The sequence below is a fragment of the Coffea arabica genome, chromosome 7e (genome assembly GCF_036785885.1).
Source record: "Coffea arabica cultivar ET-39 chromosome 7e, Coffea Arabica ET-39 HiFi, whole genome shotgun sequence".
Classification (NCBI taxonomy): Eukaryota; Viridiplantae; Streptophyta; class Magnoliopsida; order Gentianales; family Rubiaceae; genus Coffea; species Coffea arabica.
This window is the reverse complement of record NC_092323.1, coordinates 940,914-957,548: the sequence shown is the minus strand read 5'-3', so window position 1 is coordinate 957,548 and position 16,635 is coordinate 940,914. Positions and strand designations below refer to the sequence as shown.

The following is a 16,635-nucleotide window of genomic DNA, read 5'->3' as shown; positions in this document are numbered from 1 at the left end:
AATTTGATAAATTTACCTTTAAAAAATGATCACATGCCTTACACATGATGGATTCCTGATCGAAAATCTAGTTACAGACTAAATTTGTCCGATGTGAATATATAAGGAATATAAAACTATACGTTTAAAAGTGAGGGACGAAAAAAGTTATTTTGCAAAGTATGAGGGACGTGTTGGACGATTTTCCCTGTATATTTATACACACAAGAGTAACAAAACCCCTTATTATCCCTCTCAATTCCTCCTCCGTCCCTCCTTCGCGGTTACCGCCGTCGCCTCCCATTCCCCTCAGTTCTAATCACTACTCAACTAAACCCATCCTCTCTGTCTAAATCCTCCTAAAATTTTGCCCAACCAGAATCCCAGATCGAGCTGATATCTTCGTCGGCAAGTGATCGGAGGTAAATCTTCATCTTTTTCTTGCTGACATCTTCGTCTTTGTTATCCTTGTGCGCTTAAATTGTTTGATAATTAGGAGGGAACGGGTCTGTCTCTTTTTCTGGTTCTAGGTTTTTGAGTTTCCAATCAATATTCGTTAAATCAAAGCTTTTGGGCTGGCTAATTAACTTGAATTATTGGGGTTATCGCATTTCATTTGCCTGTGGCTAGCTGCTGTGACGACTAGGAGTTGTAGGTCTTTTGTTTGGAATGCTAATATTTCTTGCTTACTGATCGTAATAGTTGCAGCAGCTTGCGCATGATTGTGTGGGTTGGAGGGGAGGGGTTGGGCATCGCAAGTGAACTGAATTTCTGGTCTAGTAGCAAGTTAGAAGAGCATTTCTGTGGAAAGCACTGATTTTCCGTCGACTTCTATTGCTCGAGGATACATTATAGTCTTTCTTACATCATTATTCCTGTGGGCTGTGGTGTAGTGGGATATTGTTTCTTATCTCTTGCCGCTCTTTCTCAGATTTCCCAGCAGCATTTTTTTTTTGAAAGTAGGACTAATTATATGACCTTAAGCAAAGCTGCTGGGATTTTGATACAGTAAAATGAGGAAGAAGCAAAAGCAGAAGATAGTGTTGCCGCCTGAGCTTCCGCCGGAAGTGCCCGACGATGAAATTCAAGTCTCTGACGAGGACTTGCAGTTCGTCGACCAGAATCGAGACTATGCCGGATTTGTATCCAATCTGGACACTAAATCCATTACCAAGTGAGTTGCTTTGTTCTTTTAATTTTTTTCCCTTTACCATCTATATCAATGCATTAATTAGAAAAGAAGGAATAATTGTTTTATGTTTCTCTGTACTGAAACATGGAAAAAAAGAAAAAGAAGAAACTTCATCATGTTTAGTAGGATGGAGGTTGAACTGTAATTTCTCTTTGTTTCTGCTGCCGGCTTCCGTTCCCATTTGCTAAATACTATCTGTTTATGCATTGCTATATTTCCAAAGGATTTGATTGTCTGGCTAAGTGTTTGAGCTTCACAATTTGCATGGATCGATAATCTCCAACGTCGAGGCCTTAGTTTCTTTTGTGGTTTCTTATCTTTTAACTACTTATTCTAGTATCTAATGCTGGCTTTTGACATACATTCATTTTACTTTTGCATAATGAGCTTGGTTTATTTTACTTCAAAGGCATGTTACTCGTGTTGCGGATGTGAAGGATGATGCTTTAGAGTCTATGTACGAGAGACGTTTAAGGAAGAAATCAGCTGATAAAGACAAGGAAGAAGATGAGGTTGAGGTCGATCCTGTTGATGCACTTCCAGTGAAGACTTTGGATGGAAAACTTTATTACCGAACTGGTATAAATTGGGTTTTGTCTTGGTTTTTGATCAATGATGGCTGATTGTTGTATGCTGAAGTGTAATTTGATTGCACCTGCTTGCTTATGTTGCAGTGCCAAGCGCAGCTAAAAAATCTGAGACTGAAGCTACTGCTGCCAGTGAAGACAATGGGACAGCAACACCCATGGTCAAGTTGACAAAAGCAGAAAAGAGGGCAAAACAGAAAAAGTTGCGGAAAGAAGCCAAGAAACAAGTTAAAGAGACAGCTCAATCAGATGAGGTGCGGCAAGCACCTCAGTCAGAAGTGTTGGTATATAGCCCATGTACATCTCAAATCTGTGTTTGGTTTGCTTATATAGATATACAGAACACATATACTTGTACGCTGGCACACCATATGTACCAATTTAAATTCCCTAATACAACTATATGGGCAACTCAAATGTATAAACGATACAAAGAATTCCGGGCACAAAAGATACAGAGTGCCTTGTGTTCTACATGCTCATTAGTGTATCCTGTAGTACTTTAAAAGCTTTAACTTTCTTTCTACTCTTTTTATAGAAGAAAAAGGTATAAAAAAGAAAACTCTAACAATGAGAAAGAAGTTGATTCAACCCAGTCATTCCCTTTAGATTCTTTGGATTATCTTTCATCATTTTTCTAATTTCCACTGTTTTATATCTGAAGCAGAAGTTCCTAATTGTTGCTTGTCTGCAATCTGTTATTGGCATGGCACTTTTACATATTAGGATGAGGTGAAAAAGGAGCTCACTGCTGAAGAAGCCAATGAAAAGAAGAAATATAGACTTGCTGAGCTGGGAACTGCACTACTCGTGGATCCAGAATCTAACATCAAATCTCTTAGGGAGATGCTGCAGATTGCAAAAGATGGAGATCACTCTATAGTGATACTGGGGCTAAAATCTTTGTTGGCTGTTTTCAAAGACATTCTTCCTGGGTAGAAGTTTTACTTCGGACTCTTTAAGTTTTCTGCTTTTCTTGTTTTTCAAGATGAGTTTTATTTTCTTTTTCAAAAACATATGTATAGACGAACATACAACTGTGACAACTTTTCCGTTCTGTAATGCAGGTATCGTATCCGACTGCCCACAGAAAAGGAACAGCAAATGCTGGTTTCTAAAGCTGTTAAAAAAACTCGCTTGTACGAGTCAACCCTCTTAACTGCCTACAAGGTTTGATATGTACCTTCTGAAACAGTTTTTGCAGGCATTGAGCTTTTAAACTCAAACCTTGTGTTTTCTTCCTAGCTAAGATTTGCTGACCTATTTGGTGCTGCTTTCTGAGTTGAAAAAATGACTACCTTATCGTTGTTGACATATTTTGGACAATGCTTGGCTGTTTGTGTTCAAGATTTTGAATGCCTTTTGAGGGAGAGTTTTCAGGAATTGTTTTACCCTTCATTATTTTGTTGGACAGTGCTTACTTACCATGTTATCAACTTACCGTCTTTTACTATTAATTTTAGTTTTAGTTAGTAATGCTCTTGTCCTGATTGGTGTTTTAAAACTTGCATCAAACCGGTCAGTTCGAGTGGTTGGACTGGGAACTGGCTAGTTTGCCCGTCCAAGTTAATACTAAAACTAGGTAACCAGTTGGACTGCGAACTGATAAACATTGTGAAACTAATTTTTGGCTTGATATGAAATATTCTTGGTTTTTGACCAGAGTGTTGGGATAGGATCACTATTATGAACGATTAAATTTATTGCATTAGTTGATTGGAGTATATGTACATGTTATGCAGAGTTATGCTGACAACTTTGCGTTCTCTTTTGATGCATCAACAGGCATTTGTGCAGAAATTGATAGCACTTGAGGAGCAGGCTGTGTATAAGCGTGTGGCGATGCGTTGTATATGCACTCTGCTTGAGGCAGTTCCACATTTTAACTTCCGAGACAATTTGTTAGTGGCTGTTGTAAAAGGCATAAGCTCCCAGGATGATGTTGTAAGGTCGGTCATTTTCCTTTTTTTCAAGATACTTGTATATGTCAACTTCCATTGCATTTAGCATGTTTGAGTCATTAATTTTGGAACAGGTGAATGATTTTTCTTTTTCTGAAAAGCCAGTGTGTACATTTAGCCTTTAATGTCTTATTTTTTAAGATCTGAAAGGTCTGTTTTCTTTTGTTGTTTTGAGGATATACTTATTCAGCAAGCTCAATGGCTTCACAACATTAATGTGATTTGTGGTGAAAGTATCTAATGATGTGATTGGTGGTTGAGAACCAAAAGGTGTCAGATCCATTGCTTTATTTGTTCACTTTGCTAAGTAAAACATCCTTAATCTTAGGTATGATAGAGCATGCTAAACTTCGAATTAAGCGCCCCAGAATAAAACATGACAATCATGCACCACAAGGATGTTGTTACATCATACGCCAACAATACGAGTCTTTGTAATATCAACAGTTCGCAATCATTTGACTCATTTTTGTTTACTGGAACTGCATAGAGGGGAGGTCAAATTTCCGTCAAGTTAACTCCACATCTTGGGCTGCCAAAATATAGCATTGGTATTCTAGATCGCCACAGTGAGTAGACACTTAATTAAGTGCAACCAACCCTTCTTCCCACCTCCAACTCAGCCAAAGAAACATATACATGTAAGAGAAGGGAAAAATTGAAATTCAGGGAGCTTATTTCTTTGGGAAATAAAGGGCATATGTTCTTAGTGGAATGGGAGTTGTTCACCTATAGGGAAACTTATCCTTGATGTCGCCAAGAATTTTAGCTTACAAAGGGTTTGTTGTGACCAAGTTGGTTGTGATCCTATTATGCTGCGGTTACTGCTGCTTTCTGTCCATTAGACCACTTAATTCGTTCCTCAGCTATTTTGATGTTTATTTCACATGTACACGCAAGATGTGTTTCTATGTTTCTTATTTCTTTCACTTAGTCATTTGTGTCTCAAATGATTGTTTGCTGCTTCTTTACAGGAAACTCTGCTGTGCTACGGTTAAATCACTTTTTGAACATGAGGGAAAACATGGGGGTGAGGCTACGGTCGAGGCTGTTAAAATGATCGCTGAACTTGTGAAAGTTCACAACTGCCAGTTGCATCCTGATTCTATTGACGTAAGAACTGTCCTGACTATACTTGATTATTTGAATTGTCTCTTGAACAGGGCTTCATGTTAATCATGTCTGGGTCATGTGATATCCCAGGGTCACATAGACAACCAGCAGAATTTGTTTGCTCCTCCATTTATAGCATATTAAATTGCCAAGAGTTTTGATTTGATGTATTTATTAGGGAGAAAAAATTGTGTCTAGCTAGTTCGCAAAAAAATATTTTTTAGATGACTTAGTGAAGGTTTCCCAGCATATGGCCTATCTAAGGTTGAATTGTTTCTTCAAGCAATGTGCTAAGCCTAAAATGTGCAAAGCAACTGTTGTCCTCCTGGGACATGCCATTTGTTCTGGTGGTTTGTTCCCCCATAACCTTGATTTATTTCTGCTGGATGCTCAGGTTTTTATGTCTCTATCATTTGATGAGGATCTCGGGAAACCTGAAAGTTCTGAGGTGGATAACAAAACCAAAATGAAGAACTCTAAAAAGAAGAGGAAGCTTGTGGAGCCAAACAAATTGCCAGCTAGTGAGAACAAGAGAAGTAGGCAAGAAATCATATCAAAGACACGAGAGGAGGTACTTTTGTTCATATATGGGCTTCATTTTTTTTAAATAGAATTCTGTGAATCTTTCTTAAATGTTGCTGGCTGTTGTAGGTGAAAGCAGACTATAAGGCTGCTTCATTTGCCCAAGATGTTGCAGAGCGGAGAAGGATGCAGTCTGATACTCTGTCAGCTGTATTTCAAACATTCTTTCGCATTTTAAAGCATGCTATGCAGTAGGTGTTTATTTCAGTCATCTAACCTTTAGTAAATGCAATTTCTGTAGATGATATGGCTTTTACAGTTGATAAAACAACTTTTCATCTGAGGAGCTCGATGGTTCCAGTGCCAACTGTTGTAATGTTGAAAAATTCAAATAAGTTTATTTGATAGATATTGTGATGTATATGAAAGTATTGGAGGAGTTTGAATAAGTATTGGAGGAGTTTGAGTCTCTACAATTATAGTTCTAAATCAGTAGTTTAAGCACATTTTGGAACTACATGCGTAGTTACAATTATTGTCATATTTTATACAGCGAATACTTCAGCTTTTTCTACTAATTAATTTCTGGCCTTGGTTTTCTTCCTGTGAATCAGGTGATTCGTTATCAATTTAATATATTGGTTGTAGCATGTACTTTTCGGATGGTCTTACCAGCTTGGTCACAAATTCTTCTTTCAGAGAACATCTGATCTTTTATACCTGTACCAGTCATTTAATAATTTGATGGAAATTGTAATATGAGTCTCTGAACCTTGCATTATGAAATATTCTTTGCAAACAAACTGAATAAAAAGACACTGTTTCTGTGAGTGTGGTTACCTTTTCTGTCAGTGTTCTATCATTGAGGAGATGAAGTTGTCATAGTAGGTCATTTATGTTCGTCTGTGGATTGCAGATCATTAGCGAGTTCAATGGGGGAATCTTTCAGTCTTCCGCTGCTTGCTCCATGTTTGAATGGAATTGGGAAATTTTCACATATAATTGACCTAGACTTCATGGCTGATCTGATGAATTATCTGAGAAAACTTGCTGGAGCTGGTTCCCAAAAAAATGATTCACATCATTTAACTGTATCCGAAAGACTGCAATGCTGCATTGTTGCATTCAAAGTAATGAAAAACAATTTGGAGGCCCTCAATGTTGACTTGCAGGAGTTTTTTGTCCAACTTTATGGTCTGATACTTGAGTATAGACCAGGAAGGTAAATATGCAGCTATAAAAATGATTTGCTTGAGAAAATGTTGCTTTGTGAACGTATTCAAAAGAATCATTCTTAGCTATAATGTGGATCTTTTTAAGTATCCTTTTTTTGGTTCCCTGGATTAAATTTTGATGAAGTTTGTCAAAGGTAAAATTTGACATACCAGCACTTAAGTCATTTGTCCTTAATATGTTTGGTTTGTTCATTGTACCGGGAAGCTGGTTGAGAAAAGGAGGCAAGGATTAGGAGGTGAAACTGTTTTCTGGAGATTTGTGTTGTGCTGCACATGCTAGCTTGTTATACATTTAGTTTTCTGGCAGGGATAAAGGTGAAGTGCTAGCTGAAGCTCTAAAAATAATGCTGTGTGATGATAGACAACATGATACGCAAAGAGCTGCAGCTTTTGTAAAACGTCTAGCCACGTTCTCTTTAAGCTTTGGTTCTGCTGAGTCCATGGCTGGTAAGTGTTGAATTCAAAAATCCAACCAAATTGGCATATTTGATGTGATGACAAAAGGTTGTGATGTTTCTTGCTTGAAATTCTTTCAGCCTTAGTTACTTTGAGGCATCTTCTGCACAAGAATGCCAAATGCCGGAATTTGCTAGAAAATGATGCCGGTGGTGGATCTGTTTCAGGTGGCATCGCGGTAATGCTCTTGTCTCTTCTGCAAGAAGATTAAGAAAAATGCCAGTGCAATTTGGACTTTTGTATGGGATGGCATCTTTCATGTGGCTTGAAAGTTCTGCAGCCACCTCAGATTACCTGTTCTGTGCAAACATGTATATGCTTGCATACTTACATGTGCATGCGCATTGATTAATTTTTCTATTTGTTTGGACGGGTTCAATGATTCAGTTATTATTTGCACTTTTGTGAACGATACTAGGATTTGCTTGCTGATGTTCATGATCACTTTAAAATTTGCAGAAATACAATCCTTATGCTACGGACCCAGGCCTAAGCGGTGCACTTGCTTCAGTCCTTTGGGAGCTCAACCTTCTGACTAAACATTACCATCCAGCTGTTTCTACAATGGCTTCAAGCATTTCAACTATGAATACTGTGGGCAACCAGGTTTCTCATTCCAATATATCTCCTCAACAAGCTTTTGTTCAGCTGTCTCATGAACATGAATCTTTCATCCCAGCAAGCAACACTAAAAAAACAAGTAACAAGAGAAAAAAGGGATGCAGACTGTCCTTCCCAATTAGCAGTGCATCAAAAGATGAGCTGATGACTTTAGCTGATGAAAATGCTGTTAGAAATAAACTCTCTGAGCATTTCTTGATACTGGATAACATTGTAGAAAACGAGAGATTGAGGACTGAGTTGTATTGCACAAATATGTCTCTGAAATTATGTGAACAGTACAGAAAGCAGAAAAAGAGAATCAGATGAGTTGTAAAGGATTAGCCTTGTAAGTTGTTTGCCTACTTTTGGGCCTTTCGAGGCCTGGTATTGGGTGTATAAGTTGTCCTATTCTTGAATCAATGGCGGATGAGTCTTTTTATTGGTCGTCCATTTCAGTAGTTTTTATTTCCTTTTTGAGTTATTGTTCATGAAAAGAGGGTCTTAGCTATTTTGGCAGAGTTTGCAATCTTCACAGTTTGTTGAACCTTCTTTTTTTTTTTTTTTTGTCAATAAAGCATCAAACTTTCATTAAATCTACGGTGATGGTAGAAATTATATTACACGTACAAAATACCTAAGGTAATGAGTTGTTTGAGGTAAAATAAAAGTGATTGTTTAAGGTAATGAAGTTGGGCTGGTCTTGATGAGTGCACGGAGAGAACAGAGTCATGGTGAATTTTGGGCTCTATTGGTTTTTTGGATCGGTAAGATAAAAGTTTAGCTGTTCTTATTGGGATCAGAGTGTGGGAAGGTCAGAAGCATTGCTTTAAAACCCAGCCGGTTGATCTGTTGATGGGCTGCTTTTCGGTTTGGGCAACCTTCGAAATCCAATTGTGCTAAAACAAAAAACAAAAAAAAAAAAAAAAAAAGGAAGAAAAGACCGGTCATTTTGAGCAAAATCAGAGAAATCGATTGATGGGTTCAATGTCTTTCTTTAATTGAGCTCAAAATTTGTTGACCGATTAACATTGCAAATTCAAACCTGACCAGCTACGGTTTCATGTAATGTAGGAAAAATTAGAATACAAAAGTTGAAAATGTTAGAAATAATTAATGCTATGCAAACATCTTTGACCTTCTACTTACAAAAGTTAAAAAGTGTAAATAAGCAAATAGTTGGTGGATTAGAATGAGTATTAAAACTCATGTAAACATGTGAGTGTATTTAAAAGTTAAATATAATTATGACGTAATTATGAATTGTAAATGGATGAATAAGAGCATCTAGACGGATCTAATAGTAATTGAGAAGGCAGGCAGTCGGAGATTCTGAGCTGGTAAAGTAAACACGCCATCATCATCATCATCATCATATTGGTAAAGTAATTGCAAAGAAGTAATGAGACGAGGAGGACTCGAGTTCCCTTGCATTAATAAAATAATAAAGCATCATGAGTTCCTACTCTCTTCTTTTTTTTTTTTTTCAGACTTTTGATTTTTGAAATTAGTTAGTTAAACATAATCTCAAATTTAATTTCAAAAATCGACAACTCTTGAGATAAATTTGAGGACTTAACTACCTAACCTCCAACCCCAGAGAAATAATGTGGGACTACGGGGAAGTTATTAAGGAAAAAAAGTTAGTAAGCATCATGAGTTCCTAATCTCTTCTCGAAGGAGGAAAAAAAAAGGAGAGATTGACAACGATTAATTTTTTATTTTATTCTGTTAACCTAAAAAAAAAAGGGTATAATTGTGAAAATGATTAGGAGGCGTTGCAAAGGGCATGTGCACCGTATCCCCCGTCATCCCAGCTGTCGCATGTAGTACTATTATCGTATATTAGTAGTAGCCTACCCCGCTCACGACGTTGTTGTACGGCTGGAATCTATTCGTCGTCTTCGATTCAGAGAAAGAATCACCAACACCAGCAACTGCAAATCAAAATATACTGCTGCAAATACAAATTAATTACTTAACTAGTAATATACTGCAACAACAAGCAGTTGGAAAGTGCTGCTGCAGTGCAGTTACCCACCGGCCGGCGGGTGTGACTGACAGTTGAGAGCATGTGGGTGCTGATTGCGTGGATCATCGGAAATCTGGTGAACCAATAGTTTAATCATCGCTAACTTGCGACATTTTATTACTGTATTCTATTAGTATTATTCTGTGCTGTGCAGTTCCAAAGTACCACTGCCACCATATCTCTGCTCAACCCATGATTCTCATGATGATCATTATTATTATAAGCTTATCCTGTTGTTTATTCATACTGGTTCGTGATTAGGACGACTTGGACACAAGCAATAAACCACTGAGTCAGGAATGACAACAATCAATCACGCCCAATCGGCGGCCAAGTCTTTATTCTTTAAGCCCTGATTGACGGACGGACGGCTGTCCTTTTTTCTCATCAGCGTAATGCCCTCCCCGAGATTTGTTTTGATCTATGATAACAATAATGCACTAGTTATTATTCATTATATATATATATATATATACATTAGTAATTTGTTTTCTCACCAAGGGTCGGTCGGGTCGTGTTTAAACCGGAAAAAAAACCCCAACCATGAGAGTGACGCCGAAAGGAACGGCTTGAAAAAGTGTTCAAATGATGTCATTGATCCATGCCATTGCCAGCAGGCATCTGCATGTCTTGGCTCGATCATTTCATGCACCGATCGAGTTCAGAAAGGGGGCAATTTATAATCTCTTCTCTGTCTATTTCGATACATGGCGGCAACTGGCAAGTCAAGCTTCCAGTACGGTCAAGACTCGAGAAAATTGATGGTGGCTTTGGCATGAAATTAGCCGGAATGAGAAGCCATGGTTGAGCTCGGGGAGGCTAAGTCAGAGAAGACCGAATGGATCGGAGGGTAAGATTAACTAATCATTTGGGGTTTGTTCCAAACTGCTGATACAGAAACGCGTACGTACTGACATGTATGTATATATATACAGTAGCATTCCATTAACTAATCGAATCATTTGGGTTTGTTCCAATTTGAAAGTCCACGTTCACACACTATCGATCGAGTCAAATAGGTGAACACTTCTTTTTTTTTTTTTTAGAGACACACACTGCCTACTATTGATAATTGATGGAGACGATTTTAGTAGTTCAATAATAAATATCGTGACAGTAGTGTCTTGAACTTTGAATCCCAGTTCATACTTGATGGGAGGAGGAGTCAATTTTGAGGAATCGTTTCGTGTAGGTGTAGGTGCGTAGCTTTTCTTGGGTTGATCAGCCAAAGATTGTATACTACAGTATATAATAATAATCATACACTGTTTATATTTTTAATTATTTTTTATTTCATGTGTATTACGTCATAAAAACTATTACAGTAAGTGTTTCAAGTAGTACGTTATCCAAAATTAGCTCTTTCCGTGTACTGCGTGTGTGTGTGTGTGCTGGTGGGTATTTATCTGTGATATAATTTTCTCTGTGTTGTGAGCCCCTGAGCAGGACATAGTTAGTGAGTTTACTCCATTTCAGAGTCGATCCATCCAAAAGAGAGAGAGAGAGAGAGAGAGAGAGAGAGAGGGTAGCATTCAGCCTAATTTTCAATCAGAATCATACCCACTTTGATTAGAAAACTCTAGATGCTTCCAAAGACGTGAGGCGGGCACTCTTTGGCCTTCAACTGTTTTGGGGGTTGGTGAACTTAAAAACATAGTACATAATTCCAGTTTTCTAAGATCAATTTTGAGAGCAACTCAGGAATCGTAAAGCTACTTTTAATTAAGTAGCTCAAAATGGTTACTTTTAATTAAGCAGCTCAATATATACTTCCCAAGAGTAAATATGTTGTAATCAAGTCTCGCCATTCTGTTAATCACGACGTAGTTAGAAGAAAACACAAATGACTCTGAAAATTTGTTCTCTCAAAGAAATTTTTTTTTTTTTTAAAAAAAAAAAAAAGAAAGAAAAGAGGATACGAAACAGCACGGGGACACAGATAGATTGGATATATTGCAGAAGAAGGAAGACCACGTACGGGGGAAACAGATAGATAGATAGATATAGAGTCATTCAATAACTGATCGATCATATATAATATATATATATATATCTGAGATAATCCATCCAAATAAATAACATGTGCTTCGCCGTGCTGTTTCAAAATAGAAATAGGATTTTGATGTAAACGGAAAATCAGGGAGAGAACTGTCGTGCATGTGTTTAAAGGATTGCTTTGTAACTGAGAATAGACGACACTATAGCACATCCGATGCATGGCTAGTTTGAGTTAAAAACGGAATCAAAGCAAAGACCCAATTGTGTTTTAGGTGCAACGCTATAAAATGTGTTTTATTTGTTGCATGGTATATGGCAAGCATCCAACTTGACACCGACTGCCAGTAGTTTTTTTCTTCTTCTTCTTCTTCTAAAAAAGATCTTTAGTTTTTATTTTTGTTACCCCTCCACACACACACACACACACACACACAAAGAAACCGTACATAATCCGGGCGCGACAAGTTATTAAGTCTCCTCCGTGGGCTTTGAAAATTACCGATTTTTGGGGTTCCACGGTGAAATTAGATTTGTGATTTCCTCTTAACTATTGTTGGGAAAAAAAAAAAGAAGTTATTAAGCCAATCTAAGGACCGAAGAAACACCCAATTGAAGAAAGGCGGCATATGGCGCAATTTGCCCATATCGCACGCTAGTACTATACTTGGCATTGGTTGGTAATTGCTTAGCGGTTGGTTGGTAGCCTCTGCCCAGAAAAGAAATCATCATATCAACAAAAGGGGGAGAGAATGAAATCAGTAGAGTAGCTTTTGCTCTCTCTGAAAGTTCCTTTGCGCCAGCCGTCCGCTACCACATCTAACTTTTGATATCAAGGCAGGCACACAGTTTGCTTCCTGAGTATTATGAGATGACGCCCCAACCAAACCACATCATCAAGTACTTTGCCATTCGACTATTAATAAACAAATTGCAGTTGGTATATTTGGTTCAAAACAAAAAATTTAAACAAATAAAAAAAAAAGAAAGAAAACAAAGTGGTGATTGTACTAGTCTTTCAGCAATCGAGGAAGAGAAAAATACTACTAGTCTTCTGCTGGTGCTGGCATGATATTTATGTGTGTTTTTTTTTTCTTTGGTGCTGGTTGATAGGGAATATTCTGTCCATTTTCCTGAATGAATCCATCATCATATCATCTTACAGGCCTAACAGCAGCTTTCACAGAAAAAAAACTCCAAACTCGCTGCCATTTTTTGTCCTTTGAACGATGACACCACAGCGTATGTACACAAACCAAAACAAAAGAGAAGAAGACAAAGTGTTGGATTATACCAAACGGACGATCCATCTATATCTATGTAGATCGTCTCAGATCTGACTTCCCCCGCGCTAATTCATTCTCTATCTCACTCTCTAATTACCTGCAGCCTGCCCTAAATTAATTAATTGGAGTATATATATCTATGACATATCTCTCCCCTTTTCTCTCTCTCGGTAATCTTCAACCAACGCCGGCTGGCTGGCTGGCTCCCTCCCTATAACTTAACCAAACAAAAAATATATATATATATGTACGTATATATATATCTACTGTTGATGTACGTTTGGCTAGAGAAGGTCTTGATCGGAGAAAGAGTTGAAAAGATGTTGAAGGTGGGAGTAGTCATGGGGGGAGAGACGAAGAGCCTCGAGGACTCGCTCGAAGACGAAGACATGGCAAGGAATACGAAGCACGCCTCTGTGGTGGTAACCGTACTCCTGTGCCGATTGATTCAAGAGGTTGACGAATAGCGGGTGGTTCAACAACTCCGCGCTCACCACGAACCTTTCCATTTCCTCTCCCACGTACACCGGCAAGTGACCCTCCGGCACTCCGGCCCCACCTCGCCGCTGCTTTCTTGCTCTCGTAAACGACGACGACGATGATGATGAACAATTAGACGTGGTGGTGGTGGTGGTCCCGGATTCCGATCTGAGTTGACAATATTGGGAGGAATCCGCCACTCGTGATAGTCTCCTTATAAGGTTCTTCATGGATAGTTTGGGTGAGTAATGGCGGAGAATGTGGGACGAGTTCGGGGGGGAAGAGAGAGAGAGAGATGGTAAGGAGAAGAGATAGGAGGCGGAGGAGCGTTTGTTTTGGTATCGGAGGAAAGAGAGAGAGAGAGAGAGTGGAAAGGCCGTTGCAGAGGGGGCCGTATATATAGTACTAGCAGTATGGTTAATTGGCAAGGCTGTTTAAAAGAGGAAAAAGGCTTCGAGGAGTTGTACCTTTAGTGGTACTTTAACGCCCCCCACCCCCCACCTCCTGCCCTAGGTTGTTATGTCCCAGTAGGTTAGAAAATGAATACAATAATCATCCCTACCTAAGTCCCCAGTCCCTACAAAAAGAAAAGGAAAAAAGAAAAGAAAAGAAAAGAAAAGATGGATGGTTGAATTCAGAATAAACAATCCACACAAACAAAAATAATAATAATAAAGGACGAGGGGCTGAAAGAGGTACGTACGGGTAGGAAGCAGTACTTGGCAGGTACAATTATTTTTGTCTCTTCGGTGTACTCTACTAACTACCCGTCATCAAATTTAATTACTACTACTAATTAAGTCATTCATTTAAAGCAAAACTTAACCAGCTGTTTTTAAGTATAGCTGAGAAATGCCTGATGAATAAATAAAAGGGCTAATCACAATTAATTCCCTTAAAGTATATCTCATTTACTCCCTAATCATTTTTTTGTTTCACTTTTATCCCCCATTGGACAAAATTATCCCTCTATTATTCTAAACTCTTATTTTTCTCTTTTATTTTTTTCCTTTCCCTTTCTGTGCTCTTTTATTTTCTTTGCTTCTTTCTTTAATCCTTTCTCTTTCCCACAAAAATTTTCATCTTAATGATTGAAATTAAAAAAGAGAAATTGTAGAGATCTCTCTTCTCCGTAAATGATTAAAAAAATTCAAATCACTTTTCTAAAATACAATTTTTTTAGCCTTTCAATTTCTTGTAATTTTGATTTTTTTCTCTTTCTTTTCTAGTTTCTCATTTTATTTTCAAGAAAATATCATAAGATGAAATTGTGACCTGATTAATAATCATCAATTGAAATTTGTAACACGTGGCATCATACAAAAAATCAAAATTAGTTTTTAATACCTTTTAAACCTTCACCCAAAAATGCAATAGCAAACTCAAAATAAAAATTTCCTTTGATATAGAGTTTTCTATTGGAAGGGATGAAAGATAGAAGAGAGAGAAAAAGAAATAAAAGAAAGGAAAAAAGGTAAATGAAAAGTTAAAATAATGTAAGGGTGATTTCGTCCTACAGAGGGTTAAGTGAGCAAAATTAAAGGTCAAGGGATAAAGTGATAAATGAGATATAACTTACGGGGATTAATTGTGATTAATCCTAAATAAAAAAACAAACATACGCTACTGCTACAGAACTACTACTGTAATAATGGTGGTAATAAAGAGGTACATATAATTAATTTTTTTTCCCCTGTATACCGTAAGATGTTGCATCGGTAATAGTTGGAATTTTCAAGGTAAAGGATGGATTAAAACACAGCTAATTAGGTACAGCAGTGGACGTTTGTTTTGCTTATTTACCCTCTGGAGACAAAATTGGCCCCCCGGTCGCGGCACTCGCATCGGGCTTTGACAACGGTATTCCTGGCTCTATTACTACTTTATCAATTGATCATCAGCCTCCTTTTGAAACAGAAACCTATGAACGTACGTCTAAACGAGCGGCACATGCCGTGCCATCTGAAATGCGGTCCAACAAAAGCCGTATATATATATATAATCACATTGGCTGACACTCGAGATGGCCTCTTTTTCTTTTCTTTCTTTTGCGTTTGTGTGTTTTTTTCTTTTCTGTTTTTAGCTCTACTATAGCTTGCACAGAATCCATGCTTGTTTTCAACTTCTTTGCGGTTATTACTCTTGACCAGGTGATTTTTTTTTTTTTTTTGGGTATGAGTTTCATTATTTAACATTTGGAAATAGTCTAAAATTTCATCTTTTTTTTTTTTATATATTAATGAGTCCAAACGTATCCATAAAATCTCTATTCAGATTTGAAAATTCACTTTTTACATATATTTACTATATGTTGGATTGAGCATTATTTTCCCCAATTTTATTTGCTTACATCATCATTACAATTTCCAATACACCTTTTTATCTTCCCAATTACTTTTTTATCTCACATACATCACATAAAAAAAAAATGCTACAGTAAAAATATCTCAAATAACTTACAATCCAAACAAATCCATTAATTCTTAACCTTTTATGGAACTGCTGTTTTATCTTATAAATCAAGCTTTTGAAGGAAAAAGGTATGATTGAGACAAAAAAAAAAAAAAGGAAGGAGAGGATAGCTTTGGATGTGCAAGGTTAAAGGCAACTGGTGTGCTGATGCAAGGTGCATCTTCGGTTGAGCATCAGCACTTATAATTAAAATTATAAGTGACTATGAACACGTACGTGAATGATCTTGAGTTAATTGTTTGATACCTAAGGAGCATGGAATTGAAATTCAAGCTAGCTAGCAACGATGTGATTGGAATTCAATGCTGGGAGCAGAGGCGTTAAAATGGGTGATTTGAGCGGGTTTGAATTGGATAAAATGAATAACGGATATAAGTGAGTTAACCCATTTATATCCATTTAATTAGATGGAATATTAAATTCTGAAAGACTCTAACCAGGTAGTGCGTGCAGTCAATCTTTTTCACTACAACTATTATATTACCCTTCCATGAATTTGAAGGGGAATTACCCTGGCCTGAAATATATATATATATATATATATATATATCCTAAAATCAATTTCTACTAATTAAGAAGCAGCAGCTCAGCTGCATGCGTATAAATATGCTCCCATGCTGTTGCAGCTGGTAGCAGCAGGCAGGGAGCGCTCCCACGTGCATTGAAGACTCCAGCCATCAACTTTTTTAATTCAGCCAACTCTCTGCATATCTCACCCATGCATC

The 16,635-nt window shown here is 37.5% G+C and overlaps 2 protein-coding genes and 1 long non-coding RNA gene across 7 annotated transcripts; 2 read left to right on the top strand and 1 right to left on the bottom strand.

The window, feature by feature from the left end:
- The first annotated feature begins 224 nt into the window (after window positions 1–224).
- LOC113690278 (nucleolar complex-associated protein 3) lies at window positions 225–8,098 on the top strand. 5 transcript variants are annotated; one of them, XM_027208120.2, is made up of 14 exons: window positions 225–401; window positions 989–1,153; window positions 1,581–1,750; window positions 1,846–2,055; window positions 2,485–2,693; window positions 2,826–2,928; window positions 3,544–3,707; window positions 4,694–4,832; window positions 5,227–5,403; window positions 5,484–5,605; window positions 6,271–6,576; window positions 6,897–7,036; window positions 7,126–7,223; window positions 7,505–8,098. In XM_027208120.2, exons 4-14 carry the CDS (start codon window positions 2,008–2,010, stop codon window positions 7,973–7,975), a joined length of 1,977 nt encoding a protein of 658 aa, XP_027063921.1. In that variant the 5' UTR covers window positions 225–401; window positions 989–1,153; window positions 1,581–1,750; window positions 1,846–2,007; the 3' UTR covers window positions 7,976–8,098. The 5 variants fall into 5 exon arrangements, 4 of the variants coding, with proteins under 4 accessions (XP_027063921.1, XP_027063918.1, XP_027063919.1 ...); XM_027208117.2 differs by having other exon boundaries at window positions 231–401; window positions 911–1,153; window positions 1,846–2,042; XR_003448384.2 differs by having other exon boundaries at window positions 260–401; window positions 1,846–2,042; window positions 7,126–7,356; window positions 7,505–7,983.
- Window positions 8,099–9,401: 1,303 nt separating this feature from the next.
- LOC140011216 (uncharacterized) lies at window positions 9,402–10,968 on the top strand. The gene is made up of 2 exons (XR_011818524.1): window positions 9,402–9,753; window positions 9,939–10,968. It is a non-coding gene; the product is annotated as an uncharacterized lncRNA (long non-coding RNA).
- Window positions 10,969–12,565: 1,597 nt separating this feature from the next.
- Window positions 12,566–13,867, bottom strand: LOC113691074 (auxin-responsive protein SAUR71-like). Its single transcript, XM_072058390.1, has one exon. The coding sequence runs from the start codon at window positions 13,666–13,668 to the stop codon at window positions 13,243–13,245; it is 426 nt and encodes a 141-aa protein (XP_071914491.1). The 5' UTR covers window positions 13,669–13,867; the 3' UTR covers window positions 12,566–13,242.
- Between the last annotated feature and the right edge of the window lie 2,768 nt (window positions 13,868–16,635).